General features: G+C 54.7%; 1 protein-coding gene across 3 annotated transcripts in view; it reads left to right on the forward strand.

The window, feature by feature from the left end:
* ABTB2 (ankyrin repeat and BTB domain containing 2) overlaps positions 1-24490 on the forward strand; it is a 167334-nt gene that overhangs the window by 111169 nt on the left and 31675 nt on the right. For 2 of the 3 annotated variants that reach the window (XM_025452441.3, XM_025452442.3), the window contains 2 exons: positions 13076-13222; positions 19282-19495. In XM_025452441.3, coding sequence (XP_025308226.1) covers positions 13076-13222; positions 19282-19495 — 361 coding nt within the window. The remainder of the gene's footprint in view (positions 1-13075; positions 13223-19281; positions 19496-24490) is intronic. The other variant, XM_049096661.1, reaches the window with a different exon arrangement.

The following is a 24490-nucleotide window of genomic DNA, read 5'->3' on the forward strand; positions in this document are numbered from 1 at the left end:
TCGTATTAGACAAATCCCTTCATCTCAAGTCACCGGAAGCCCGACTGTTATAGTCTGAATTGTGTCCCTCCAAAATTCCTATGTTGAAGTCCTAACCCGCAGCATCTCTGCCCATAACTGTGCTCGCAAATGGAGCCTTTAGGCAGGTCATGAAGGTAAAATGAGGTCATGTGAATGACTGGTGTCCTTATAAGAAGAGATTAGGACATGGACACAGAACACGGGGAGATCACGGTCAAGCCTGAGACAAGGCAGGAGGCCTCAGAAGAAAACAACCCTGCCAGCGCTTGATCTTGGACTTCTGGCCCCCAGCATCGTGAGAAGACAACTTCCTGTCGTTTAAGGCACCCAGCCTGTGGTACTTTGTTACGGCAGCCCTAGGAAACGAACCCACTGATCAGCAGGGGGATATTTTTCTCCCATAAAACATTCAGAGCCTCCCAGTTCCTGCCAGTTGTTAGTTGCCAGGGGAGGCTGTCAGAGACCCAGGCTCTTCCTCCTTCCTGCTCTGCTGTCCTTAGCACGTTGGCTCTCATCTTGCTCTCGTCCCTTCCTGCAGACCCACCCCCTCCACTGTGGGACCGTGGGGACCGAACAGCACTCAGCTTTTGCAGGTGGCCTGCCTCCTGGTTGCACAATGGCTGCTGCTGCACCATTTTCAGATGGTGCGTCACATTGGACGCAGTAAGGAAAGCAAAGTTCTGCCGGCCGAGTGGCCCATCCCCTTGGGTCAGGAAAAGTGACATTTTCCAGAACCCCTGATGTCTTGAATGTATGTCTCATTGTCCAAAACCGTGTTGCATGGCTCTAGGGAGGCCAGGGAAGGTGTCCCCTGGGGCTCATAGTACCTGACTGTTCCAGACAAAATGGCTCAGGGGTTCTAGAAAGAAGGAATGGTATATTGGCCACTGAGAACATCAGCACGTCCAGTGTCAGGCGTCCGGTGGCTGTTTTCCTACATCTTAGTGGGGGAAGGTTGTGGCGTCCTTTTGGATCCTGGGAGTGACACAGTCAGGTGTAGGATGTCCTCAGCCCAGAAATGAGCAATTCTGGAGGCACCTCCTTTCTAGAAATGAGCTTCCTTCCCTGTCCTTCCTTCATCCCACCCTGGTGTTGCATGATGTTGCTCAGCCATGGGTTGGCCGGGGACTGTTTGCTTCTCATAAATCTGTCAAATCCCTCTGGGGTTCTTGGAGTAAGTGGGGTCTCTCTGAATTGTCCTGTTATTATTTGTCCTTAGTTCATGACCGCACATAGCAAAAGCCCTCTCTCCAGACTCGTCCAAATTTCTATTAACGGACTCCAGACCCTGCCTCTTGCACGGATCCTGCTGCATTTTAATTATCTGCCTCCGTGTTTTTCCCTTTCCTCTGGAGCAGGATCCTGAGTCTACGCAACCTCTGTATTCCTCTTGCCAAGCTCAGGGTAATTAATCGGCACATAGGGACATTTGCATAAGTGAATGAATCATGGGAATAGCACGATGCTAAAATTTCCGTAGCCTGTCCAGATCCTTATTCCAAATTTGGGGCCGTCGGTTAACCTTGACACAGAGGGTCCCAGGGCCTTAGAATGTGTTCTCTGTTGCAGGATTTAGCCGCCTGCAAGCGGCCGTTCCTCTGTGTTTGGGGGTGGGAATGTGTGCGTACACTCCGTATGAGTTCTGAGGGGGGCTCTATTGCCTCTGGGCCCTGCTGCCCCCAACACACTCAGCCTTGGGGTGTCTTGCTCTGATCCAGATTTCAAGGTACGTGTTGTAAAAATTCTCCCGATCTTCGTGAGTTGCTTTTCTGAGCCTGGTAGGTTGAAGTTTGCCAACTGCTGAAGGCTGACCCAGGAACATCACCAATTTTAAAGGTGGCCAAATAACAGTCTTCACTTATTCGGCCTTAAAAATGATATCTTGCTGAATTTCAGTTCCAAAAAATACGATCTACTGCATCTGTCTTTGACGTTAAAGTGTTTCACGCAAAAGCCAAAAGAAATGCGCAGCTTTGGCTTGAACCCCTTCAGTGGGTCCACCTCGCCCTCAGGACAGAGCCCCAGCCCATTAGACTCTTGTGACTGGTGCCCTCCACCCCGGCACCTCCCCTGAGGCCTGTCACATCGCTCCGCTCTCCCCGTCTCGGTCCCCTCAGGAGGCTCTGGGTCAGTACGCAGGTGGGGCCAGCACCACCCCGGGGCCAAAGCCCACCTGACACCTGTTTCCATATGGCCCACAAGCTATGGATGAGTTTTACGTTTTTACATGGTTGAAAAGGTTCATTAAAAGAAGACTATTCCATGACCCACGGAGATGATGTGCAATGCAAATTTGTGTTTACATTTTCGTACGGGGAACACAGCCATGCACGTTTGTTTGCATATTATGTGTGCGTATTACACAGGCCGTGTTCAATGGTTGTGACCAAGACATGCAAAGCCAAAAATATTTACTCTGCCTCTTTACAGAAAATGTTTGCTAACCCTTGGATTAGTACTGGCTCCAAGGGTGGGTGGGGAGAGGGCAATGATCTCCATTAGCCACCTCCCAGGCTGCAAATAAACGGAGTCTGGTACAAATAATGTGCTTGCTCTACAAACTCGACTTCATGACAAATCCCATCGGGCCTCTCCTCAACCTATCACTTACCCGAACCTTCCTTAAATAGGCTTTTCGTTTCCGTGGAAGAGCCACCCAACCTGTTCAAATAGGCTTTTCGTTTCCGTGGAAGAGCCACCCAACCCGTTCAATAAACTATAAATAGTTTATTCATCATCAGCTGAGATGTCCCTTCCTCCAGGAAGCCTTCCTTGACCATTAGCCCTGGATAGTCTGGGCTTAGACACCGCTCCTCTGGGCTCCTTGTTCTGACTCTAGCCCTTTCCATAGCATTGACTGGGCTGGTGTGCCGACTGCCTTCCTTCCCTAGACTGCAAGACGTCAAGAGGGTGGGGACCTTGTGTGTCCGCTTTTCCGTCCCCAGAGCGTAGCTACTTCTGGCACATGGTTAGGCCGTCAGTAAATCGCTGTTGTATAAATGAGGGAGCAGATGAATACAGAACAAATAACCTTTCGTGAATAAAGCATGATTCGTTATCCACGGAGACCGGGGTGGTCTTTAGAAAAATAACGGGATAGATTGGCTCCAGGTCCATCCCTTCCTCCTGATGGTGGTGAGTGCTTTTAAATGGTATCTGATGATTTTATTCCGAAGCCAGTGGCCCTGGGAATCAGTGAAGCCATTTATAAGGGCGGCCCCATTTACTACACGCTTACTATGTGTCAGGCATTTTGCTAAATGCTCACTTCACCTCTTTTAATCCTCGATCCTGTGAACTAGGAGCTATTAAGCCTTTTGCACGGATGAGCACATTGAGGCTCAGAGATGTTAAGCAACTAGTCCAAGGTCACACAACTAATAAGGTTCAGAATTGGATTTTAAGCCCTTTTTTTCTCTGACTCGTGCTATTAAATCATCTAGAGAGCCTAATAGTCGAAACCCTTTGGAATGGGACCCAAACTAAAGCAGGTTACATTTATTAGAAGAACTCCAGTGCAGTAAATTTCTGACTAATGCACTCATGATCTGTTAATAAATGCCTTGGCCATCTGCCCTGGGCCTTGTGATATTTGCCTTTTTTAACCCCCACGGGGTGACTTTGTGTTTTAGGTGCTTGGCTTATTTATCCCTCTTTTCGCCTCTGGGCTGACCCTGGGGGGACCTCTGTGCTCCCCCTCTTTTTCCTCCAGGCAGCACTGCTCCCCAGCAGGAGGTGTGGTCCGAGCTCTGCTTGTCTCCCCTCCCGGTGCCCACTGACACCCCCACGCTAGTGCTGGCAGCCCAAGACTCCTTTTCTTGATTGCTGATTCTGGGCCTGTGGTGGTGCGAAGATTTTCCTGGCTGTCCCTGTCAGCAGTTACCAGCACATTGCAGCCTGCACCTACCCTGGTGGATGCCGGGGGTGCAGCCCACCGTGCGGGCTGTGTCATGATCACAATGGCTTGGGGACACAGCTGGGCCGAGCATCAGCAGGACGCCCCAGGAGTCCGACGGGTGATGTGGCCCCAGGGTCACCCGGGGTCACCAGCACCTGGCCAGGTGACGGTGCTGGCTCTCAGAGGGGCAGGTTCTTAGAATGAGGCATGCATACACAATCTTACCTCCTCGGTAGCAACGTAGGACAGTTTCTACCTGGATTTCTTCCAAAAACAATATCCTTTCTTCTAACCTTTATTTTCTTTTAGTAATATTTCTGTAAAACAACCATGTTCTCCTTTTATTTACCTTTCTTTTGGGAGGGGGCCTCCATGAGCTCACAATGGTTGTAATTATGGTTTTGTTTTTATTAAAATACATGTGGTCATTATTTAACCAGTAGAAAAAAGTATGAAGAATAATGGAGAAAAAAATTCATCTAAAATTCCCCCCTGTAGAAATAATTCTCGGGTATCCCTGGGTGGCTCAGCGGTTTAGCGCCTGCCTTTGGCCCAGGGCGCGATCCTGGAGTCCCGGGATCGAGTCCCACATCAGGCTCCTGGCATGGAGCCTGCTTCTCCCTCCTCCTGTGTCTCTGCCTCTCTCTCTCTCTCTCTCTCTCTCTCTCTCTCTCTCTGTGTCTATCATAAATAAATAAATACATCTTTAAAAAAATGTTTAAAAAAAAAGAAATAATTCTCTTTTGGGGGTTCCTCAGGTGGCTCAGTCAGTTAGGCAATCTGCCTTTAGCTCAGGTCATGATCTGGGAGTCCTGGGATTGAGCCCCACATCGGGCTCCCTGCTCAGTGGACGCTTCTCCTCCTCCCTCTGCTCATGTGCACATGCTTTCTCTCTCTCTCTCTCTCTCTCTCTCTCTCTCGAATAAGTAAATAAAATCTTTTAAAAAAAAAAAAGAATGATCTTTTATGATAGGTGACCTCCATTCTGGGCTCTTTACAGAATTTATACACGTTTATAGTCTTTCTTTTTAACATTCACTTATTTTCCTTTTTTTCTTTTTTTAAGATTTTATTTATTCATTCATGAGACACACACACACACACACACACACACACACACACACACACACACACAGAGAGGTCAAGAAGCAGGCTCCATGCAGGGAGCCCGACGTGGGACCCGATCCCGAGTCTCCAGGATCACACCCTGGGCCGAAGGCGGCACTAAACCGCTGAGCCACCTGGGCTACCCATTCACTTATTTTCCTATATAAATATTTAATTTCTGATAACTAATCTATCTTCTATCATATTTGAAGTTATGGATATTCCTTTGCTCAGGAGACACATTGGTCACCCTCCTCATTCTCTAAGGACAGCTCTCCCTCCCCGCCCCCCATTTCCCTTATAACAATCACATTTTACTACGCCAACAAATCCTATTGGTTGTAAAAAAATAATAAAAAAAAAAAAGTTTAGAAAGCATGGTAATTCAAACTGTTTTTTCACCCTAGCAGAGAGAGAACCGCTCTTACCTGGGTGGCTGTGTGCACTGACTGGGGGGGAAAGGCTGGTATTTTAGGGTGATGATGACTGCGTGTGCGTACCCAGCCATGCACGTGAACTGCGTTGCCTTTACACAAAAGTGGCTCTGTGTTGGCCTTGGCTCACAGGAGTTAATGTGCTCACCCGCTATGGGGCAGGGGCGGCATTTGCCAAAGGACCCCGGTCATGCGGTGCCTCCTTTTTTTTTTAAGAGGCGGCAGTTCCAAGACTCATGCTTCCTGGTCGCTCGAGTTCTTGATGTGTTACATCAATACTTTGCAGAGAGGCCACCCAGAATCTCTTAAAAAGTATTCTAAACACCACGGAGATGTTTTTCCATGGGAAAAAGCTCAGTAGGTCACTGTGAGGTTTCTGCCCCGTACTGCCCGATGTTGTGACTCTTGCTGGTTTTTCCAGGGTTCACCTTTAGGTTTAATTTCCTGAAATTGATCTGCTTGGTTACTCTGGCTTTAGTTCACTCCCTTGCAAAGAAGGGAAATGGCAATGAACAGACTGCATTTTATTAGGTTTTTTACTCCCCCCCAAATTAAGCAGCAATCCATGATCTCTACTAGTTTGTTCTTTTATGGGCTCCCAGCACTCATCCTCTGGGTCAGTGGCAGAAGGTCGGACCTATACCTATTAAACAAGTGGCCAGAATGCCAGGGAGCCACCGTTCCTCGTGGAGATTCTGGGGTCACCCCCACCACCCCGCCACCAACTGCTTTGCTGGGCTGTTGTTGTATGGTGGCTCCTCTCTCGCCCCATAAATCCTCGCCCCGCTTGGAGCCCCCTGAGAATCGGGTGAGGCAGCCCTGAGGTCAGAAGGGCTGCTGCCAGCTGGATGGGAAAGGCAGCCCCGAGGCCAGCTCCCCAAGCGGGTCCACGGCCAGCAGGTCCAGGACGGTCACGGATTCCAGAGGGAGATGAGTTCCAGCCCAGAATTCATGGTGAGATTTGCTTTGGACCTTTTTTTTTTTTTTTTTTTTTTTTAATCATCATTTTAAAGATAATGGAGGATGCTGGCAATGAGCGGGTTGTACTTTAGTGGCCTTTGATCTTGCCCTGGGTTCTCCGGCCCCTAGCTCCCTGGGCAGCCATAAATGTGCATTATTATCTTACTGTTTAATCGTGAGCTCCTCGTCCCCTGGGCCTGACCTGACTGGGTGACCACCGTCAGCCATCGGTGTTCTGATAACTTAGCCAGAGTAAGATGTTAACCGGAGCACAATTATTTGTGTTTAATTTCCTAACTCTGAAGAAGAAGGGAAGGCGCACTAGGAATCGGAACCCTAAGTGCAGAAGGAAGAGTCTGTCCCTGGGCTCGAATGGGGAGAGCCTGAGTGTGAGAGGCTATGATGGGGTGACCGGTATGGATTTGCATCGGGCAGGCTGGGTCCAAATCCCGCCTCTGCCATTGTCCATCTCTGCGGCCTTAGCCTAGTGACCTGGCCTTCCAAACCTCGGTGGCCCTCCTTGGTCAGTGGAGCTAGTAACAGCATTAGCTACCTGCTACTGGGAATAAGACCTCTGCTGGGGTCTTCCCGTGGGCTCAGATGCTGGGGTTCATCCCATCCCAGGCGTAGAGTACTACTCACCGTGTGGTGGCCCATCCCCATTCATTATTTTTTTAGGGGGGCCAGAGGGAGAATCTTTTTTTTTTTTTTTTTCCCAGAGGGAGAATCTTAAGCGAGTTCCATTCCATGCCCAGCACAGATTCCCATGTGGGGCTCGATGTCCCGACCCTGAGATCATGACTTGAGCCTAAATCATGACCTGAACTTGAATCAAAAGTCCTATGTTTAACCGCCTGAGCCACCGAGCCGCCCCTCCATTCATTATTAGCCAACCCGTGTTCAAAACCTGCTTCCCAAACTCAGACCACACTCCTGTCTCCCCCTGGCTCTCCTCTTCTCCCACCTGAGCTCTTGAGCCTCACAGTATGGTGGTCTCATCTTCAGATGGGTTCTGGCCACGCGTTAGGTGAGCTTTTGATTATTCTTGATGAATCATTTTTACGTGAACGATGGACAGGTTGCCAGGTTTTCACTTCTTTCTGCCTTCCCCTAGCCCCGTCCGAGCCTCAACACCCACCCCGCAACCTTTTTGGACTCAGAATGTCAGGAGAAATACTGCTCACTGAAGTTTTTCTAGAATCGACTGTCCTTGTGCTCCGTTTGGGTCCCTCTGAAAAATATCCGTGCTTTAACTTTTCAGCACTTTGTTTCAGTATGACTAACATCCAACACTGGGCGCTAAACGTGCTATATATAAAATTCCAGATCAGAGAATGGAAACACTTTTTAAAAAGTAAGAAGTGTTGGATTATGCGGGCTATTTGGAGACCGTTCAGTGGGGCAATATAATTTTATTTTCAGAAGCTTATGGATTGAACCCCACCCAAGCTTCCAGCTCCTAAGAAAACCAGCAGAACACACCCTGCCAAGTTTCCTCACAGGGGCAATAAAAGAGTAATTCTCTGCATCCCGGTTTTCATTTTAAAGAAACAGGAGACAGGGGGTGGCCTCTGCTGTCTTCACAGATGAGCTTCCCTGAGTGGGTTGCTAGTGAGCCTGGTGGGGGGGTGGGGGTGTCGTGGGCCGGGGCGGGGGAGGGCGCTGGACACGCAGGCTTGCACGGGCGGCTGGGCCCACCGTAGTCACGGTGCCCTGGAAAGACTATTTATGAGCCTGGGGAGAGAGCTGGTAATAGCTTAAGTTGGGGGGACAGTTATATTACAGTCTCAATGGTTTTTTGATGACTGGTCAGAAAAGCTGGACCGTAAATCCAGTTTTCACCAAAAAAAAAGGACGTCTTTATATTTAAAATTGTGCATGCGTGCGTGCCGGGGAGGGGGGTACTATAGCTGTGGGGGAGATTAAACCGTAGGAAATCGGAACAACAGGGTCTGCTTGTGCCCGCCGTTGGCGCTTAGACGTGAGACAGTGGAATGGAAAGCAGGGAAAGGTTTTGAGCGCGGCCCCGCGGGGCTAGAGCCCAGCAGAGAGGCCAGAGAAGACTCGAGAAGCCACCGACTCTGCCCCAGTGTTTCACAGAGGAGAGAATGATCTCTCCCCGTTGGATTTGGCCTTCGGCCTAGGCCCCGCTTCCGAGAAGCCTTCGCCCTGGAGTCTGGGTTGCAGCCCCTGTGCCGTCCATCTGCGTCTGGCTGGGTGCTTGCTTGGGGCGCGGGCACCCCTGCAGGCTGAAACCAGGTCGACGCCGGGTTGGCAACCACAGAGCACAAGACGGGGTGCCCGCCCCCCCCACCCCTTGCTCCCTGGGTTCCCCACCTGACTCACTGGCGCCCTGTCTCTGGGCACTGGTGGCCAGTCTCTTGGGAAGAAAATGTGTTCCTTTTCCAAACTGGAAAAGAGCCAAGTGACCAAACTCACAGAACAGCCTGGAGAGACCTTGCCCGTTCCCGGGAGGTGCTGGGGATCGCCCCCACTCGCCGGTAGAATTGTTTTCGTCCCTCATTTTCAGAGAAAGAAAATGATCTCTGGTGACCTGTGGGAAGGGGGTCACCAAACCTCGCTGCAGGGGCGGTGGGCAGTCACTGAAGAGTCCAAGGCCAAGTCTGAGCACCCACCAGAGAGGGGAGGCAAGGGTGGGCAAGGCAGGTGGGAGGGCACAGGGGAGGAGCCCTGGCGCTGTGTCTGCTGAGGGGAAGGTGGTGGCCTGCACCGGGGTCGGTCAGAGCAGCCAGGCTTGCGGCTGATAGGGGGGTTGCAGGTGGAGGAGGAGGGAGGCTCCATCAGGGTCGACTCTCAGGCTGTCCTTACGCAGAGGGGCGGATGTGACCCTGGGCTCCGGAGGCCTGGGGAGGAGGCTGCCAGGGCTTTGGGGAGTGATGTAATGAGCTCTGAGGTTCGGGAGCTGGGCAACCAGACTGCACAAAACTGAGTGAGGGAAGGTGATGGATGTGTCGTCTAACAGAGATGCTCGCTTTATTTTATTTTATTTTATTTTATTTTATTTTATTTTATTTTATTTTATTTTATTTATTTATTTATATTTTATTTTATTTATTTTATTTTATTTTATTTTATTTTATTTTATTTTATTTTATTTTATTTTATTATAAATATTTTATTTATTTATTCATGAGACACACAGAGAGAGGCAGAGACACAGGCAGAGGGAGAAGCAGGCTCCATGCAGGGAGCCCAATGCGGGACTCGATCCCAGGACCCCGGGGTCACGCCCTGGGCTGAAGGAGGCGCTAAACCGCTGAGCCACCCCGGCTGCCCGATACTCGCTTTATAGAAGAGGGTGAGCAGGGGGGACCTGGATCAGACTTACTGCTTCCTACCACTGCCGACCCCGCGGCCCGTCGGGGACAACCCAGGGATGCGGGAGGGTTTTCCATCACTTCTGTGGAGTTCAGCAGGGAGTGATCAGGGATGTCCTTATTAACTCATTGGGGGAAACATTCGGGCATGCTGGCTTTTCCATCAGGACTGAAAGAAACAACTTTTCCTAGGGATTTTACAAAAATGAAAAAAAAAAAAGAGAGCTGCTCTTTCTTTTCGTGTGTGTGTGTGTGTGTGTGTGTTTTAAATCCCTTTTCCCAGAATGGCCTTGCCCTGGGCGGCCCCTATCATAAAGCTGGGAATGTGTGGGGGGCAAAGGCTCTAAAGTGTTGAGAGGACGTAAAGATTTTCCATCTCCAGTGAGAGCTGCTGAGGAACAGGCTTATATGAATTTCAGATTGACATTAAAAAGGCTCTCGTCGGGGCAGCTGCATTCTGGAAAGATCCCAGGGAGTAAGAGGACAGCCTCCATCTGCAGACTTCCCCGGGAGGCCTCCAGGGACCCCTGGCAAGAAGTGCCTGGGGACCCGTTAAAAGGAAAGTCCCATTTCTGGGTCTTAGATTCTCTTTCTTCCTGTCAAACCCCAGGCCCACACAGTTTGGAACCCCTCTTCTCCCAAATCACCGGGTGTGGGGGGGGATGCTGTTTAAAGGACAAGGTGGCCGCGGGCAGAGTGTCATTTCATTTCAACGGCTTGGAACCCGAGAGATTGAAATTCTGGCCTCAATTTACTGTCTGCCCCTCAGTGACCTTGGGCGAGTCTTCCAGGGGCCTCGGTTTCCTCATCTGTGAGATGGGTGCAGAGGGTACATCCTGCATGGAGGTGGGGGCTAAACGTGACGATGCATACACCGTTATCCCCGTGCCTGGCACACAGGAAGCCCCCCGTGGAAGCCAGACGTGGCTGCTAGGACACCGAGCGCCCTGCTCCTCCCTGCTCCTCCCGCTGGAAGAACACGCTGCTCCATGCTGAACGTCTCTTAAAAGCGAAAGGTGTACTATGCAAAAGCTGTGATGCCATCGACTGTTGTTATTAATAATCGGTTCATAATTACTTTCGCCACAATATTAAGTGAAGGCCCCTATGGTGGGTGATGACTAGGAAAATGGGAACTATTATTAATGGACCTGCCAGCTCCTGTTACTGGATCCATTGACATAATATTTCTCTCTGGGAATCCTTTGACAAATCAGCTGAATTTCCTATTCCCTTGCACTAAGCGCTGTAAATTTGATCCACATGTCCCCGGTGTTGTTTCTGTAGATTAATAATGAAGAAGGGAGGGGGAGCAGAGCCTGCCCGGCCCCGTGGATGTGTGGAAACTCTCCCAAATGTTGGAGCTGACTCTAGGTTGGAGCTTGGGGGGAGAGAGAGAGAGAGAGAGAGAGAGAGAGAGAGAGAGTTGGAGGGGAGCGGATTCTCTTTTGTTTCACTTGTTTTAATGCTCAGAGCCAGCTCTTCCTAATGGTGTGGGTACTCAGCCAGCGGGGAGAGTTTCTGCTTTGGGGAGCAGGCCTGGGGAGGCAGGGGGAACCCAGCCATGCCCTCCTCCTTCTCCCACTAGAAACAGTGCTCTGAGGAAGTGCTTTGATTCCCTGCCTCGCCGTGTCAGCACCAGATGCAATGGGAGAGGCCCCCATGCAGGACGGTGGGGGGATTCAGGGGACAGTGGGGCAACACAGAGGAAGGTGGGGAGGCCGGGGCAGGGCTGACGGTCAGCTGAACCTGCAGAACTGTCGGAGAACACCGCCAGGGTCTGGGCAGGAGGAAGACTGCCGTGGGAGAGAAACACAGGCCACAGCAGGGGGAGCTCCTTGGGTGCCCCGGGCAGCCGTAACACAGCAGCGTGGGCTCACACGGGCCCCCAGCCGGGCAGCCAGAGGTGAGCCTTGGTGGGGTGCCCGCTGGACGTGGGCCCTACAAGAGGCAAGGTGCACGCATTGGAGAGCCCGTCGGATCCGGAGTCAGACCCTGGTTCTGCCACCACGTTGAACGAGGCATTCAAACTCTCTGCACATCCGTCCCCCAATATCTAAGGTAGAGGCCGCAGAGCCTACTCGCAGAAAGAATAAGTCGGTGGTGTGAATGAAGCCGACATTCCCAGCACATAGCAGAAGTAATAGCAACCTCCCAGCAGGGCCCCCTTCTGAGGACACCCCGGTGCAGGCATCGCCATCCCCTAGCTCGGTTGATCCCCGTGGCTACACTGCAGGCGAGGCTCTTTCCTTTCCCTTGGCTGACACGCAAGCACCCCGACCCCAGATCACCCCGCTGGGTAAGTGGCGGAGCCAGAAGCAGGAGCCCGATCGTGCCGGCCCCAGGGCCCTGTCCTCACCCTTCTGCTTCACCACCTCTGGCTGTCACCATCCTCGCTGTATTTCTGCAGGACGGGGACGGCTGACCCGGATTTGGCCACATCCCAGGGGCTCTCCAGCCATCTCAAGGAATTTTTTTAAGAGATATTCCCAAAAGTGACTGATTAAATTCCTGTGGGTATTTTTCTTTAAAAAAAAAAGAAAGTTCAGCGGGGTGTGTGTGTGGGAGGGGGCAGGGTGTTGGACGAAGATGCCTTGATGGAAGAAATGGCAGTTTCCGAAGGCTGGGAATCTGTGGCCGCGTGCTCTTAAGAACCAACATGTAATTTTGAGCCGGGCTGATTTTGCTTTTCTGGTGCTTTCTAAGAAGCCACACATTTAGTTGGAGAAATTTACAGGCTGTCACCCTCCAGGATTGATTCTGACAGCCCTGTCCCTCTGGTGCTGGAGTGCTAATGAAAAACACTAATTGGACTTGGCCAGTGGCTGGGACGCGTCCCCTCCTTGGAGCGGGGAAGACAGCACCCCTCTCCCTGCGCTCGGCCCTCGCCCCGTCTTGGCAGGAAGAGTGAAAGGGGGCAGCATGAGGAAGTGAGAGGACTCGGCAGGGGGGTCCCACGCTTTGGGGGGACATAGTAGACTATAGTAGACTCTCCTGTCCCCTGAGGTCCATGAAGGCAAGGCCGGGCCTCTGTCACTGCAGAGTCCGAGGGAGACACTCTACTCCGCGCATGAAGCAGCAGAGGAGTGAATGAACCCCTGTGTGGCCCGTGAGCTCGTGCAGGCCGGTTCCTTACGCGGCTCCAAGCACCCCACCCACAAGTGGGCCGCTCCTCACTCTGGCTTCCGTAGACATCAGAGATGAGTGTCCTCATTGCCCATGACCACCCCCCACCCCCACTCTACCAGAAGCTGCGGGCTGGGCCTGTGGACCTTTGCTTCCTTCCTGAACTCACCTGTCTGCCCGTTTCCCCACAGGTGTCCTCTCCCTCCCCGCGTACTTCAGTCCTTACAACGGTGGGTCCCTGGGCCACGACGAGCGAGCCGATGCCTATGCTCAGCTGGAGCTCCGGACCCTGGAGCAGTCCCTCCTGGCCACCTGTGTGGGGAGCATCTCAGAGCTGAGTAAGTGTGGCGCGTCCCAGCCTAGCCGGCTCTAAGGGAGAAGTCGGGGGAGTCTGGAGTCTGGCCTCCTCCCCCTTCACACGTGCTGCCTTCTCTGAAAGCCAGATCCTCCAAGGCTGGGGATTGCAAACTGATGGCCCACAAACACGTATGGTTTGGTCGGCCTGTGGGCTTAATCGTATGCAAATCTGGATCACCGGTTTCTCCTGAAAAATCAGATGACCTAGTGACTCTGCACCCCGTTCCTGCAGGGCAGCAGTCAGGGGGAGCTGAGCAGCTCCGTGGGTAGCATGTGTTCCCTCCGAGGTCACAGACCTCCGTAGTTTATAGCTGGTCCGATCCATTCATCTGTTTTCCCCACCTGGCCCACGATGCTCTGGACTTAGACCTGTTATTCTTTCTTAAAAGAAAGCGTCCCCTGAAATCCCAGTGTAGAAAATGGAAGATAAAAGCAGAGCTCCCCTGGCTGAGGTTGGCTGTGGTGGGGTGGCCTCAGCCCTGCAGTGGCCCTGGGCTTCTGGAACCTCAGGGCTCTGTGGAACACACTGGGAAACCCCTTAGTCTAGGTCCTGTTTGGCAGCTGCTTCCAAAGAGTGTGTTAGGCAAGAAATCCCATGCGCCTCCTGTTATCTCTCCCTCTCTCATTCCAATATTTAAGACATCAGGCTGCATGCTCTTCCTCCCTAGCTCTCCCTGGCGGCACCACGAGACCGCCCAGCGGCGGGCGGGAACACGCACAGGGGTCGAAGTGCATGGTGTGGAAACAGGTGCAGTTCCCTCTGCTCCAGCCCCTCCCCCCCGTGACTGCTCTGAGCTGTCTGAACGGTGAACGGTTAACGGCAATCCTTTTGCTTCTTCAGGACACAGCCTCCGCCCTCCACCCTTCCTGCCCCTTCCCAGAGCGGGAGAGAAGGTGCCTGGTTCAAGGTCCCAGAGCAGATTCATTAGAGGGCTGGGGGAGAAGGCTCTGTGTCTCCTGGACGGCATCACTGTAGTCTGGGCCGGTGCGGGGCCCCCCCGGGACCCTGTAAGAGGTGGGCTCAAGGAGGTCTGGCTTAATTGCTGGGGCTGTGGGCCCCCTAGATGCGGCCAGCAGCCCGCCCACCAGCATCTCAGGCGGCTGACATCAGGATTAGAGTCTGATCCTTCGCCTTTTACCAGGGCGGCCTTTGTGCCCGTTAAAACCACAGCCAGGCAAAGGGAGGACTATTTAGGGATGTCCTCCGAGGAGGGCTTGTCATCATTCTGCCCTTATCATTCAGCCCCTAATGCTTCTACCTTCTAAAAATATCCCAAGTTCTAGTTTGGCCCTTTGGCCACCTCCATTCCTATCAACTCAGTCCAAACTGGGGCCATGTCAAACACAAAGCGGATTGTGTCACTCATCTGCTCAATATCCCCTCCATCCTCCCGTGGCTTGAAATCCAAAATCCTCACCATAGCTCAGAATCCGATATATGATCTGGCCTCATCGCCTACTGCTCTTGTCTTGTTGACTGTGCTCCAGCCACGCTGGCCTCCTGGCCAAGATCCTCCCACCCCAGGGCCTTTGCACTAGCTGTTCCCTCTGCCTGAGACCACTTCCCCCAGATACCCAAATATGTTGGTCTCTCATTTTCTTCATCTCTGCCCCAATGATACCTTTCTGGACAGGCCTTCCGTGAGCACCCCTATATAGATGAGCACCCCATTCTCATTTCTCCACCTCCCCCCATACAACTGTAGTTTGAGCACTGCTCACCACTTAAACTATGTCATATATTTACTTGTAAATACTTCGTCATCTCTTTCCCCTGACTAGAATGTCAGCTTCATGAGAACAGACTTCCTGTGCTTTGTTCGCTGCTGTTCAGTATCCCCGCTATTGGAATAGCACCTGATGCTATGTGTGTGTGTAAATGTGCGTGTAAAGGAGTGAGTTCTGTACTGTCCATTGTTTGCCTCCTAAATCCCACCTAGGGTGCGTCCACATCCTGTTTCAGCTGCTGCTCGGGGCAGAGGGAAGAAGCATCCCCCTAGCACCTCTTCACAGATGCCGGAATGGGCTGTATCGTGTGCCATGTTGCCCCACCTCCCTCACCCTGAAACTGGGGTTTCTGCTAACCCACTGCAAAGGAGGGAGGAGACGAAGGTGGAGGCAGATAATGCAGATTTTCCTCCCTGAGACTGAAGAACCTAATGAGGCTAGTGATACTTGGCACCGAGCTCCCTGTACCTAAAAGTTTACCCTGGCTCTAACATGCATTAACTCCCTGCACCTGGCCAGGACCAGCCTGCCAGGTAGGTCTAGAAGTTTCCTTCTTGTTTCAGGTCCAGCTTCAGAGGGAACTTGGGCACTTGTATTTTTCTCTGTCCCTCCCTCCCGTGTAAAGGTAAATGGGAAAGAGGAGAAGATAAATAAAACTAAGCATTTCTTTTTAAAGGTAGTCAGATGATGTGGGCCTCGTTTTGAAGACAGAGGTACATTGCTGACTCTTGCGTGCTCTTTTTATTTGGTGGCTCATACCGAGGCTGGGACAGACAAGCCCACAGCACCTCCAACCAAGGCTCTCATGATTAGCAAGCAGTGCAGGCTTGCTTTTCCCTGCCTTGTGGGCATTTCTGGACTTCAGACTAAGGTGTCCTGGAGCTTAGGATCAGCTAATTCTCGAGTACAAGGACCCTTCTGGAGTGGCTCTGAGCGCCCACCTGCACGAAACCAAGAGAGCAGGCCAGTCTGGACCATGACTTCTCAAATCAGCTCTGGTGAGGGGGGAGGGAGTGCGGATTCTCTGCCCCACCCCATTACAGACTTGGTAAAACAGGATAGAAATTTCTAGAACGTCTAGAAAAGCGAAATCAAAGACATGTAAAATGCAAGCCAATTTTTTTTTTTTTTTTTAAGAATTGTTAGACATAAAATCATTTTGTCAGATTGCTGGGGGACTTTTTAAAGCTCAGTTTCCATTTCTAAAATTAGCCTGTTGTGACCCAATAACGAACGGTAACAACCCAGACTGCAGACCGGTCCTGGGGCACAGACCGCACTCTCACGGAACCCTGGCCAAGAGCATGTGTTTGCGGTGCAGGGTCCCCAGATCGAGTCCCGGCTGTTCACTCACACTGGTGCAACCAGGACAAACCGTTTAACTTCTGCGAGCCTGTTTCCTTGCCTGTAAAGTGGAAATACCTCCTTCACGACAATCCCGTCTTGTGAGGATCAGAGGAGTCTCAAGCCTAGACCATAGAAGGTGGCAGGGAGGGAGATCGCCCTGGGGAGAGAACCCAAAGTGAGCAGCCTGCCCTGGCGGCAGAGCAGTGAGGGTTCTAGATGCCTGGTCGGAGCTGTCTGCAGGCCTCTGCTGCTTGGGCTCGGAGAGGCTGGCACACAGCTGGGCCTGGACCTCGGAGGCTGCAGACCTGCATCTCCAGCTGCCCCTCGGCGGTGACCCCACCTCCCCCCAAATTTTGGAAGGCCCCTCTTTGTGCCTGGCTTCCCTTAAGGGAAGGCTTAAGGGCCGCTTCTTCCATTTCTTCCTTGATTTTCTTGCCTGCATCCTGGCTGGAAAAGTGCTGCCAAAAGGGTTCTACACCAATAACAATAAAACCATCATAAACCTAATTAACGATAATGGCTTTTACCTTGTCAAGCCTTTGAAGTATTTCCACAAGGTCTCTCTTTGATGCTATCGGGAACTCTCTGATTTCTCCTCCTTGTGGTCCTGTGATCCTGCCAAAAGTTATGACATTTTGACCTGGAGAAATAGAAGCCAGGTTTCAGCTTATTGCAGCCAGCTCTGCTGCTGCGAGGCGGCCTGGCCTGGGATGTTACCGATGCCAGTTTCTGCCACCCAGGAGCCCGAGGGCAGGGCTGGGACCTAGCATTTCAGGGCCCAGACTCCTCGTGTCCTGGGAAATGTGGGGCAAACCCTGACTGCATGGGAAAAATTCCTGGGAGGAAGAGCACCACGGGAGGTGGTCCGTAGGATGGAGGAATAATGGCAATAGGACAGTAATAGCAGTGGTCTTGTATTTCACTTTTCCAACTACTCTGTGCCAAGCATGATACTTATTATTTATTTGAATCCTCATGATTTTGAGGTTAGATACAATTATTCCATTTTACAGATGAGGAAATGGAGGCTCTGATGAGAAACCTCTATAAGGTGCTTGGTTGGAAATAGAGCCCCGATCGGAAGCCAGGCGTGTCTGGCTGTGGAATCTGTGCTCTCATCCGTTAACCGGGTGATTCTCTAACCTCACTGGACACGAGATTCACCGACAGAACCTCTACAGATTTTATTTTATTTTTTTTAATTTTCTTTTTTTTTTAAATTTTATTTACCCATGATAGTCATACAGAGAGAGAGAGGCAGAGACACAGGCAGAGGGAGAAGCAGGCTCCATGCACCGAGAGCCCGACATGGGATTCGATCCCGGGTCTCGAGGATCGTGCCCTGGGCCAAAGGCAGGCGCCAAACTGCTGCGCCACCCAGGGATCCCCAGAACCTCTACAGAATAGGACGCCTAGGTCCTGCCCAGACCAATTAAATCCGAGCCCTGGGGATGGGAGCCAGGTGTCCGTAAGGCATTGGCAGCCACTCCCGGAGGTGTCCAGGCAGCTAAGCTACAGTCGCAGGGACGAGCAGAGTCAGGTGTGGAGCGAGGAAGGTGGGGGAGGCATGGAGAGCCTAGCGGAGATCTCCAGTTCCGGGGCTGTCATTTTCCCTGCTCGGAAGCCAGACGCCCTTGCGGAGGCTGGCCTAGGAGACCTTGGCCGCTGATGGGCTCAAGTCAGGCCCCACCGGAAGCTGTATTTTAAAATGAGGTGAATGTGGAAGGCTACTTCTGCAGCCTGTAGATGTTTGCCGGGCACCCCTCCTGCAGCGGACCCCGTGTGGGGAGCTGGGGACACGGGGCAGCAGAGTGCCAGACTCACAGAGGCTGCAGTGGAGGCCAGTTGACTACGTGAGCTGGTTCTGTGACAAGTCGCATGCCCTTCACCAGACTCCAGCCTGTGGGCCTCTCTTGCTTCGTGGCCAGCCTTGTCCAGAGGCCTTCCCTGGAAGGGGCTGTCCCTAAGGAACTGCCCGGGTGAGGGGAAGCTTGGCCCACAGGCAAGGCCCCAGTTCTCAGGCCTGGGGAGAATGGAAGGGTAGCCACTTTTCCAGAACAGAGGGGCCCGCAGGTGTCTGGGGCTGTTTGGCCCATCCTGTCTCAGCATTGTGGTCTCACACAATGATGGGACATTTCCTGCCCCGGGCGGGTGGGAGACTGAAAACTTGACTTGGGCAGAAACACAGCACAGGATATGGGGACCCAGGGACCCCACAGACGTCAGTGGGTCAGGCCTGGGTCACAGTTCATGGACTTTGGAGTCAAAGACGCCTGCATTCGAGTCTAGGCTCTACCATTTACTAGCCACAGGACCTTGGCTGGTTAAGCTCGGGGCACCGCAGCCACCCTGTGACCAGGGGAGCGTCGGGGGTGGGTGTTTGTTTACCAGCTAGGTCTCACTTTCTTCACCTGTAAAGTGGGGATACTACTTGGCCCCAGCATTAAAAGGACCAAATGAAGTCCTGTTTCTGGGAAACTGAACTCTGGGCACGCAGTTGAGCACTCGGGGCTGGTGGAGGCGGTCGTGTGACCCGATGTGTTAGACATGGAGGGACCTTCCCCGCCCAAGCACCTGGGCTTTGCACAGGGTGGCTCAGGGGAGGGTCACCGTGCCGCCAGGCACTGGGTGTCAGAGGCTGGGCCTCCCTCGGTCAGGGAGCTGGGGAAAGGCCCACGGGCGGGTGGAGGGCGTGGGGATGTCGAAAGAGAAACCACATTAGCCTAAATTCTGGAGGAGACCGGCCCTGCCGAGGCTTGAGCTCAACTGTTCAGGCGAGACTGGCAGTGAAAGGAAACGAAATCGCTACTGTGCGTCTCGGTGACAGTGTCCGCCCCCGCCTGTTGGCTCCGGGAAACGGTGATTATGCACGAGGGCGAGGGGCACCGTGAGCCACGAGCAGTAGCCGTGGACAGGTGAGCGTGGGGGACTCACTTGGTCTTTTCCCTCCCGCCCTCCCCGCCAGGTGACCTAGTCTCCCGTGCCATGCACCACATGCAGGGGCGCCACCCGCTGTGTCCCGGCTCCAGCCCCGCCCGCCAGGCCCGCCAGCCGCCCCAGCCCATCACCTGGTCCCCCGACGCCCTCCACACGCTTTACTACTTCCTGCGGTGTCCACAGATGGAGTCCATGGAGAACCCCAACCTGGACCCCCCGAGGATGGCCCTCAACAACGAACGGTAGGGGTCCCCCCCAGCCCCACGTGCGCGCCTCCCAGCGTGCTCGCTGCCCAGCAAGGTGAGGACAGGGCCCTGGCCTGGCATGCAGCGGCGGCTTTCACCCCGGGTGGAGGTGGCCTGGGGTCGTCGAGGCTCAGAATGGATTTTGGCTTCTGTGTCGGGTGTCCCAGCTCTGGGCTCCCCTCCTGGGCCCTCTCAAATTCAGTTGCCCCTTTTATAAAAGACGGGTATTCACACCATGGAAAGGTGGTAGTGAGAACTGAGTGGGTGAGGGCTCTGAGAAAAGGCGCTTAGGGCAGCGTCTGGGTGATAACCGGCCCCCCGTCGATGGTAGCAGCACCTCTTGTGATCACAATGATGCCACCGTTCCCACTGTGGGAGGGGGCTGAGGCATGCTTTGCCCTGTCCACTCATGTTATAGGCGAGGACGTCATGGTCCTGGCAGCTTAGTGGCTGAAGAGCCGCAGGATCCGGGTCTCAACCCTTCCCCAGCGGGGAGCAGGGCCACTAAAAACAGATGTGAAGGTTTTGCACTGCACAAGGGGACCCAGGGAGGGGCACGAGTGGGAGACATATGCAGCGTCAGGTCGGCCTGAACACAAGGTGCCTTTTCTAGTTGGTCTTACTCAGAGGGCTGCCTTTTAAATTTTTTCTCCCTAGAGAGGATGCTTTTTTTTTATAATTTGCCCAGAACTTCATACACGCTGGCACGGGCCTCGCCTGGTGGTCGGGATCTATCCATGAGCTCAAGAGTTGTGTGCTCACAGGTGCCAGGAACCAGGAGACTTGCCCTTGGTTTAGAAAGACAGGGAGAGAGCCCGGGAGGCGGAGGGGCATGGGGAGGGGGGGGTGCTGCCTGGTGGAAGGGATGGGCCACAGCCTGGAAGGGCCCCCACCCCAGCCGCCGGTTGACTTCGAGAGGTGTGGGGTGTCATCAGCTTTGTGGTCCTCACACTGGCTCCACAGCCAGGCCCACCTCTCCGCTGCCCCCGCGGTCACGGTCAACAAATGCGGGGTGCCCTGGTTCGTTCAAAACAGCCATCGTGACTCTGGGAGAGCCCGCGGGCCCGGGGTCAAGCGGCCTGGGTACAAACGGTGCTCGGGGAGAGCTTTGTGCGAGGCTTCGGCCCTCCCTGCGCCTCGACCTCCTCTGCCGCAAACGGGGTGGAACTGAAGCAGTCGAAGGATTGAACGAGGATGAGCGGGCGTTTACTGAGCACCGGCTATGCCCTGTACGTGTGCGCTCGTTAGCGTGCACGCGGGAAGTGGGCGCGTTTCACAGCCCCATTGCACGGGTGGGGAAGTAGAGGCATGGAGGGGTCTGATAACTTGCCACCACTGCTGTGCGGCACTGTCCTGCATGGAGCAGCGGCGGCCGGGTGACCCGCGTGGCGGACTCCCAGGGAAGGCCACCACAGCCGTTACTGTGGCCGGTGTCATTGGAGCGTGGTCGTCTCGGGGACGGACGGTGAACGGAGGCCCAGGTAGGTCACCGTGGGCCTGACACAGCAAGAAGGCCGCGGGCGGAGCTGCGGCCTCCTGAAGGAAGCGCCCGGCAGGAAGGTGGAACCAGAGCGCGGGCCCCAAGACACAGCGGCTCTGCTTGGTGGAGAAGCTTCCAGAGCTGGCCGGGAAGGAGGAGGGCCAGGAAGCCGTGCTGAGGTGGGGCGGCGGGGGGGGGGGGGGGGGGGCTCACGTGCTGTTTGGAGGTCCCCAGGGCGCTCCCCTCCCCCGAGGGAAGGGGGCTGGGGAGGACCGGAGCCGCCTGGGGCCCGCGGCCGTGGCAGGCCAGGGAGGGGCCCCTCGGGGGTCTGCGGCTGCCCGTGGCTTTCCTCCCGGGAGAATTCACAGCTCCGGCTCCCGCGTGACCGCCGTGGTTACCTGGGCGTGATCCTAGCAGCCGGCCTTGGGCGGCAGCGTGCACGCGCGCGTGTGTGTGCGTAGATCTCTCATTATTTAAAAACCACACTGTCTGTGGCGCAAAGAAATTGGTAGCGAAGGCATTTTTCCATGAATCATTTCAAATGAGTATTAGATACATGAGGAATTGGAACCACCGTCAGGAAAAAAACGTATCCAGACATTTTGGATTTGGGCACGAAAAGGAGGACACCCTAAAAATACCCACTGGCAGACAGCCTGACAGCTGTGTGGTGGCCCGGCCCCCGGCTGCTGAAGGGGCTCCCGCCGCGCCTGGGCCCCGTCTGACGGGGCAGGCCCCGGGGAGCCTGGCCGGCCTTCCTGGGGGCCACCGGGCTCACGTTCCACAGCAGGCTGAGCCACGTGTCTCCTCCGGGCACCGCCACTCGGGTGTCCTCGCCAGAGCCCTGGGGAAAACCTCCTCTCCGTGCACACAAGTAGCTGGAGCTTGCCAGAGCTCCGGGGAGACAGAGCTTGGCTTGAGGGAGTCTGGGGATGGCGGGAGGGCTGGCTGTCCCTCTCTCCCTCCGTCACCCCACTTCATTGACTCTTGCAGTTCCTCCATCTCCCCTGTGTCAGGAGCGTGGGGGCCGAGGCCACCAGCCCGGACCAGGCGGGGCCTTCTGATTCCCCGTGTGATGGCGGAACGTGGCCGCTGCTCGGGGATTGTTTGCCTTGGGGATTTCTGGGTCTGTGGGGATTGGGTGACCTCTTGCACGTGGGCTAAGGAGCCCTTTGGTGGCATTGATGGTGCCGCTCGAGTCTGTGCTCACAGATTTCTGCTTTGGGGGAACGAGCCTCCTCCCTTCCCACTGGGGGCCGTGCAACCCCATCCGTGCCGATCAGGGGTGGGCCTGCCGTCACGTCCCGTGTGAAGCTCATGGAGGCCTGCCCTGCTCCACCACGTGCTGCCTCTGCGCTGCTGCCGGACGGGCATCGGCATCTCCCCGGGAGGGGCCCTTCCCCCCAGAGCCCCCTGCTCTGGGTTGGAGAGGGGAGCTGCAGAAATAGTGGGAGCCCAGGGTGGGCAGGGGCAGCTTTGCCAGGGACAGGACGGCGCTCTGACATGCCTGTGTGTGCTGCGCCAGCGAGCCAGGGGCCCAGGGGAGAGAGCCAGGGGTCTGGTCCAGCCTCCCACGCAGGCCCCTCCACGCTCCAGGCTCCTCACCTGTAAGATGGGAACGACGGGGGTAGCCAGCTCTTCCTTCGAAAGGGCTTTTCTCTCTACTTGTGTTTCTTCCGTGCCCCACAGATCAGCAAGGTAGGTGCTAGAATTACCTTCATCCTACAAACAAGGGCACAAGGCCAGCTGCTGGGTGGCAGAGCAGGGATTTGAACCCAACTTCTGACCTCAAAGCCCTTGCCCTGCACCATGCCCGGCTGCTCAGCCCCGCTCCTAAAGCTCTCAAGGCTGCCCGGGTGGGCCTTGGCCACTGGGGCCACCTCCCCCGGGGCCATCCCTGCCCCACCTGCCTCTCCAGTCCCAGGATCCGCGCCTGGCCGCCCTGGGAGGGCCTCACAGATGGGAGCTCCCCGCACCCTCCCCGAGCGCCTCCCCGCCTGCAGCCCTGCATCGGAGGCCTCGGCGAGGCGCAAGGCAGGGTCTCACACACAGGATTAGTCACAGCTGCTGCCCTGCAGGGCATGTCATCACCCGAGACCAAGCCTGAAAAGTGAAAGAACTTGCTGTCAGAGATCCAGGGTTGGCCATGGAGATGGGGGAGCCTCCTTCCCCCGAGGTCTGGAGGAGATTGGGCAGCCATCTGGCTAAGTGTGGGCCTTGCTAGTCGCGCCCGGAGGCAGAGGGATGAACTAGGGGGCCGAGCATCCTGGGTGGGAGACCCCTCCTCGGTCGTCCTCCTGCTGGGGCCGGGGGCCGGGGAAGCGGATGCACGGGCAGTGGGCGGGGGCACGCTCGCCAGCAGAGTGCAAGCCCAGCACGCGGGGGAGACACAGGCCGGGATACAGAGGGGGCCGAGGTACGCAGGAGGCAAACCAATTTTCTGCTTCAAAACCTCGGGCGCTGGAGGGCCCGGGCTCGGCAGGTGGCGTCCCCAAGTGCCTCTGAGCTGCTGGCGGTGGCAGCAGCGAAGCCAGACCTCGGAGGATGAAGTGGGAGCCCTAGGAATGATCGCAGGCCACCTGTCCACAAACTGCGTTTGCTGGAGCCCCGGCCTTGTCCGTCTCCCCGGCCCCGCCTGGTGCCCCTTTGTCGGGGAGGCACACTTGGGAGGCCTGGGGGCCCAGAGGGGTGTGGGAGCCCAGCCAGGGCTTGCTGGAGACGGGACCTGAAGCGCCTGGCGTCAGGACTCCTAGCGTGCCACGGCCGGGTCTGAGGAGGGACCTGCGGCCAAAGACGCGCCTCTCAGATCGGACTTACCGCGGACTGATTTTAGAGCCAGGAGGTCCCGCCGAGGCCCGGGTCCTGTAGACCCCTAGTGTGTCGTCCTTACAGCCGCTGGTAAGGTGTGGGGTCCAAATGAGCTGACATTCCTAACCTTCTGGACGGTACCTAGGACACGATAAACCCTAGATATCAGCTACTGTGATTCCTTTTTTTTTTTTTTTTAAGATTTTATTTATTTGTTCATGAGAGTGTGGGACTCCATCCTGGACTCCAGGATCACACCTTGGGCTGGAGGCAGGCACTAAACCCCTGAGCCACCCAGGCGTCCCATTATTTTGCTTTTTTCTGCAAATGTGAGAGACCTGTTTGTTACTCCTCAATTTAGCGAACGTGACTTTTTTTTTTTTTTAAGATTTTATTTATTTACTCATGAGAGACACAGAAAGGGGCAGAAACATAGGCAGAGGGAGAAGCAGGCTCCCCCCGGGGAGCCCGATGTGGGACTCGATCCCAGGACCCCAGGATCCCATCCTGAGCCGAAGGCAGGCCCTCAACCACTGAGCCACCCAGGTGCCCCAGCTACTGTGATTTCTTACCATGATCATTTGTACTGGGCAGAGGGAACAGCAGGTGGAGACCTTGTGGCAGGAGAGACCGAGGGGGGCAGCGTGGTAGAGAGCAAGGAATCGGGGTGCAGGACAAAGCTGCAGGGGAGCCAGGGCTGAGCG

This window comes from Canis lupus, chromosome 18 (assembly GCF_003254725.2).
Source record: "Canis lupus dingo isolate Sandy chromosome 18, ASM325472v2, whole genome shotgun sequence".
In the NCBI taxonomy this organism is placed as follows: Eukaryota; Metazoa; Chordata; class Mammalia; order Carnivora; family Canidae; genus Canis; species Canis lupus.